The sequence below is a fragment of the Erythranthe guttata genome, chromosome 6 (assembly GCF_056151865.1).
Source record: "Erythranthe guttata isolate IM_541 chromosome 6, IM_541, whole genome shotgun sequence".
Taxonomy (NCBI): domain Eukaryota; kingdom Viridiplantae; phylum Streptophyta; class Magnoliopsida; order Lamiales; family Phrymaceae; genus Erythranthe; species Erythranthe guttata.
Genome location: NC_142538.1, coordinates 13,722,501 through 13,728,574, shown reverse-complemented (window position 1 = coordinate 13,728,574; position 6,074 = coordinate 13,722,501). Strand labels below are relative to the sequence as shown.

Below are 6,074 nucleotides of genomic sequence, written 5' to 3'. Positions count from 1 at the left end.
TATTTTTTTTTTTTCAAAAGAAAGAATAAAATATTTATATGATCTAATAATTTTAAATTTCATACAGACTCATAGGGCAATTTCTTAAAAAATATACTAGTCAAAAACTTGTATAATAAAACCTTGTTTTACACACGACATTTTCCAACACAATAAATTCTTACAACTCTTATCACACAATGCAAATAAACCATATAAACTAAAAATTATTAATATAAATTAAGTAGCTTATTTCTTGCCGATAACGGCTACGTTCGCCTCAAAGAGACCATCACATAGGTACCCTTTTTCCACGTAGAACCCTCCTTTGGTTAGCACAAATTTGTCCGACTCAAAAACCAACTTGAAACCTTTCTTGGTTAGTATAGAACCACTGATTAAGTTCTTCCTAATATCCGGAACGTGTAGCACATCGTTCAAGGTAACCTCCTTTCCGGAAGTGAATTTTAGGATCACTTGTCCTTGTCCTTCAACCACCGAATAAGCATCATTTCCCATGAAAAGCTTTTGTTCTTGTTCCAACTTTTTATAGGAGGAGAACATGCTCTTGTCATAGCAAATGTGACGAGTTGCCCCGGTGTCTACCCACCATCCTTGAGTATCGCTCAATAGGTATGCCTCTTGTTACAACTGCCGAAAGGTGCATGTTGTCGTTCTCGGAAGTAGCTAAGTCCACGGTGACATTTGCTTCATTTTTATTCTTTTTTTTTTGCGGTGGCGGAAATCCTTCGCAAGGTGTCCATTCTTTCCACAAACAAAGCACGCTCCGGTGAACCTCTTATTTTTCTTGTTGTTTGGTCCTTTGTTAAATGAAGGACCCTTTCGCTTGTTGCTCTGCTTCGAGCTCTCCACTACGTGTGCCTTAGCCACGTATTGACCACCCTTGTCGGTAATTTTATTATCCTCCTCGGTCTTGAGCCTTGCTATGAGTTCCTCCATCGTCCATTTGGCAACCGATTTCTTGTGCCTTAGGTAGTGTTTGAACTCCGTCCAACTCGGTGGAAACTTTCCAATTATGGAAGCCACTTGATAGGATTCGCTCACCTCATGACCCTCGGCGAGAATATCGTAGATCATGAGTTGGAGTTCATTCACTTGCTCACTCACAGTTTTGCTATCGACCATTCGATAAAATTGGAATTTGTCTACTATGAATTTCCTATATCCCGCATCTTCAGACTTGTATTTCTTGGACAAACTATCCCACAAAAGTTTAGCAGTCTTTATAGGACTATAAACTTTGTACAACGGTTCGTCCAAGCAATTCAAGATGTAGTTACGGCATAGGAAATCAGAGTGACTCCACACATCGATGGCTAGGAAGACTTCCTTGTTATTTTCGGGAGTTTCTCCTTCCTTCGCCTTAGGTGCCTCCTCGTTGAGAAATTTAGCCAAATGCATGGTAGTAAGGTAGAAGAACATTTTGTTCTTCCAAGTAGCAAAGTCTATACCCGTGAACTTGTTTGGTTTTTCGGCCGCGCCGACGACCTTAGGGGTGGTATCATTGATTGAAGCCATCTACACAAATTTATTGCAATGTGAAACTGAATTTATTTTTTAATCTCAAAATTTTAGTTTTGAAAAACACTGAACTGAGACAATAAATTCAAGATGTAATATGGTATGCAGAAAATTCAAGAAATTCTCTACGCAGTTTGGATTCAATACAAAAGTTGAACTAAAATTAATTTCAGACATTATGCAATTGCTTACTGTCAGATTTTGGATTCTAATACAAATTCTATAAACAAATTAATTCATGATGTGCACTTACAAAATGCAGAAGTATGATTGCATACAGAAGTGCACTTATAAAATAATAATTTTAAACATTAGAAGTCTAAATATTTTGGCATAAAAAATTCCTTTTTTTACCAATTATCACGACCGGAAATTTCGGCACACACATTTGCAAATAAACAATTTTTTTTTTTATTTTTTTTTTTTATAAATCTCTACAGAAACTTTGAAATCAATGTTTCGTTTCCTTTTCTTCGCAAATCACTCAAGCATATACAATATATACACGCATATATTGTGAGAAAAAACAATCAACGTATTTAAACATGTAATAAAGCAGATTTAAAAAATCTTATGAGTCTTAACACAAGTTTCGAAAAACAGAATACCATTAACGCAGAACTTATAAAAACTTAATAATAGTTATTGTCTTAAGATTGTTGGTATAATTATATAACAATCTGCGTAAACGAAAAATACTTACTTGTTTGTCGAAAAGAGGAATTGTGAAAACCACAAAGAACGATCGAGGCTTGCCAAAGCAATTCCCTTAAGACCATATTTCCGGGCTGTCAACGGTGCACAGTCTCTTCCCGGTAGTCTCCCAAGGTACAACGATCGGTTGTCGAATATTTGCACGAATATTCGACCCACGGCGAACTTGAACAACGAACGGAACTTTGACGAAGAGAAAGAAAAATGAAGAACTATCTCTCAATTGCCGATTAAATTCAGTACAGAATTGGCCAGATTCTGCCTTTATTTATAGGTTATAGAGATCCTTTCACAGAGGGTTGCAATGGTTGGAAAAGAAGCAGAAGGTTGTGTCTCTTCTTTTTTACGAGTTCAAAAAAGCGTAGGAAAATTAATTGGTCATGGGCCAATTAATTAATTTGGTTTGGGCCAAGTATTTTATTATTTGTATTTTGGTTCAAATAATTTGATTAACTACTAAATGTCCCCAAAAGTAATATTTGTGGACATCTAAACCCAAACTAGTCCTATCACTCGATCACATCGAGCGCACATCTTTTGAACTTTAACCATTTACTCAAGACAATTTTCATTCACTTTACTTCATGATTATAATCAAGTAAATAAATGAAATTAATCTTTACATAATTTAATTAATATTACTCAATATTAATTATTGGATATCATGAAAATTCCAACATTTGTTGCTAGCATCTACTGTTGGGAAATAGAATTCCCAGGAGTGCGTCATTGATGGATTCGTATGAGATTCGTTATTACGGTTTTAAATTTTATCTGGCATGTGTTTCGTGTGAAATTCAAGATTAATAATTGCGGAATAAAAATGATATAGAACTTACAATGTGATCCGGATACGATCCCAAAACGCCTTCTTCAATTCAGCAATGGCATGAATCTTCTTCAATTTTAGCTAATAATAGCTAAATTATTCCCCAATTTTCATTCATCTTATTTAATTCTATTTTCTTAATTAATTAGAAAATTCGCTGGGCTACAATAAGGACAAAGAAGAAAACATAATCCAGGAAACTAACAAATTATATCCAAACTCTGAAAAGAATTTATTTAGTTAACCATTAAATAATTATTTATTTTCCACGACCAAATAATTATTGACTTCCGTTTATAGTCTCAAAAAATTATATTTGAACTCCAGTTTATCATTACTTAGATTCTTCTCAGGGTATTCCAACAACCACCAAATAATTTAATCACTTGTCAAATAAATTAAGTGGCATATTTTATTTAGTCTTATCCGCTTAAACTATTTGAGTATGTCGGATACGAAATCCAATTGGCCAAGTTTTATTCATAAACAAAACTCATAAGCTATTCAATTATCAAAAAAAAAAAAAAAAACTCATAAGCTATTCACGTGTTGTATCAATCTCATTTTTCAAAGATGTGAATTCCTTTTAATAACTAATTTCCACCTATTAATTCTTAGTGTTTCTAAATACGTCGGGACTCATTTGACTCAATATAGGAATCTCTCCCATTGTGACATTAAAGTAGAAATTACGAATTAAATATGTACGTTAATTATATAGGGATTAAGTGAGTAAATAATTTGTTGTAAACTAGAAATAATGCAGTTTCATATTTAAACAATGATGAAACAATTATTTCACTTTGTCCGGTTCAAGACATGCCGAGTGTGCTAGTACAATAAATCAAAACAATAACCACAAAAGTTATTATATATTTACTGTGATCAAGATTATTCACTTAAATATTGTGCTACAATATTTTACTAATGGTTAGTCCACTTCCATCTAGATTGTGAACGTTTATCTTTATTTTCTAAACAAACTTTCGAAATGATCTTGTGTGCGCTGTAGCACACCATTTCGAATACTATTTGAATATTACATTTATGAAATTAATTAAAAAATTAATTAAGTGCATTGAATACCCTTGTGCAGATTCTCAACAAATGATATATCTTATTTTATTGAATCAATAATAAAATCACGTAGCTAAAAGTGAGACTTTTAGTCTACTATTCCAACATCTACCTCAATTGGTGAATTATAATGGGTGATTGACTCAGGTTTTCCTTCTCACTTAACTTCAAACAAGCATTACTTTGAAAAACTAGGGAGGATCAGTCATTGTTGGGAATTGCATACCTAGAAAGAGAAAGATAGTCAGATTTTCTACTGAATCCATACTTCAAAGGAAGTCTTGAATTATTTTCACTCAACCTTGCTTGTGGGGACCTTCCGAAAATCATACAATGGGAGGAGCAAGGATTTTATCTCTATCATAGATGATTACTCAAGAATAGTTTGGGTTATGCTACTGAAAACCCCCTTCTAGTCGGGCGATAAATCGAACCGGTTTATTGGAATACTTATTTAGATAGCGGAAGCAAAATGACCTCTTTGTGATTTTTAAAACCTTAGAGAAGGACTAAAATGTAATTACTAAAAAATCTCTTTTTTAAGATATTTGAAACCCTTAAGAATTTCGAGCAACTTTCTTAGGGTCATTTATCAGTTCAAAATAGTTAATATCAATTCGATAAAAAATATAATTCTAAATTTCAAACTAATTCCAAAAAATCACATTCCAGTTTATGCTGGAAGATTTATGTCTAATTTTTTACTTATTGATTTGTTTTGTTCAATTTAAAAATCTAACTATTTTGATAATTCCATACCCACTTAAATAAATCACACCTTTTATTTTAGAGACGTGCTATTTCCACCCTCAAAATATCTTATTTCACCACCAAATTAAATATTTTTCCAATTTTACCCCTTTCTTCTTCTTTCACCTATATTTTTCAATATTTATAAACCATCCACCACTAAAATATTTATAAAACAAATCCCACCTTTTTCACGGGAAATCTCACCCTGTCCACCGTAAGTGAATAATACTTTTACGAGAGAAAAACATTTTCGAAGGTCAAAAATAGCAGGAATTCACTTTTTTTGAGAAATAAATTAAGATTGATTGCATAGAATCCTGAACTTCTTCAAGAATTAGCCAATTTGGCTTAATATAATTTTATTTCCTAAAAAAAAAATTACATAATCTGTTTGTCATCTGATATGAAAGTTTAAATATCTTGTAATAAATATTTCATTGTAAAAAATCGAAAACATAATATTTTTTTTAAATTAAAAAAATTAAAAAATAATAAAATAAAAATAAGTTAGAACACATGAGAATTAAGTTAATATAACGAAGGATGGTGGATTATAAATTTTAGGGGTACTTATGACATTTTACAATCTTTGGTGGTGAAGTGAGATAATTTGGTGGTGAAAATAGCACGACTCTTATTTTATCATTTGTAATATAATTTTATTAATATATTTGGTTGATCGATAACAATTGGCCAACCAAATTTTAATAATATTATAAACCATCAACCGACCATTACAAATGGGTCGATAAAAAATTTTGGCCCGATCCAATAGATCGGTTAAAAAATTATTATCCATTTGAAATATGGTCGGTATGGGTAAACACCAATCCAGTCCAGCCCTGCTTTTCGGTGTTGATATTTACCCCAACAATGTTCAACAAGATAATATCATACTCTCCTCGTTTTTATGGGTACAATGTACGCGTGGGCCAGAGTGGCTATGACGCCCCTTCAAATTTTAATATGTTTTACTAATATATATTTATATATAAGTTATTGTACTCTTTGTATTGTTATTCTATATTTTTTAACAATTTAGGGTTATATAAAAAATAATATTAATTATTATTAATGAAAAGAACAAGAAAAATAATAAATGGATCTAATAAGTTGGATAAGACCGTTACAAATTGTGGCTTAGAATGCTGAGCGAGTTCACTCTCAATTGAAAACAAAT

The 6,074-nt window shown here is 32.0% G+C and overlaps 1 protein-coding gene across 1 annotated transcript; it reads right to left on the bottom strand.

Annotated features, from left to right (window-relative positions):
* Positions 1-228: 228 nt before the first annotated feature.
* LOC148770201 (uncharacterized) lies at positions 229-1,518 on the bottom strand. The gene is made up of 2 exons (XM_088819044.1): positions 757-1,518; positions 229-522 (listed from the first exon to the last, which is right to left on the bottom strand). The coding sequence occupies exons 1-2, from the start codon at positions 1,516-1,518 to the stop codon at positions 229-231; spliced, it is 1,056 nt and encodes a 351-aa protein (XP_088675170.1).
* Positions 1,519-6,074: the final 4,556 nt, after the last annotated feature.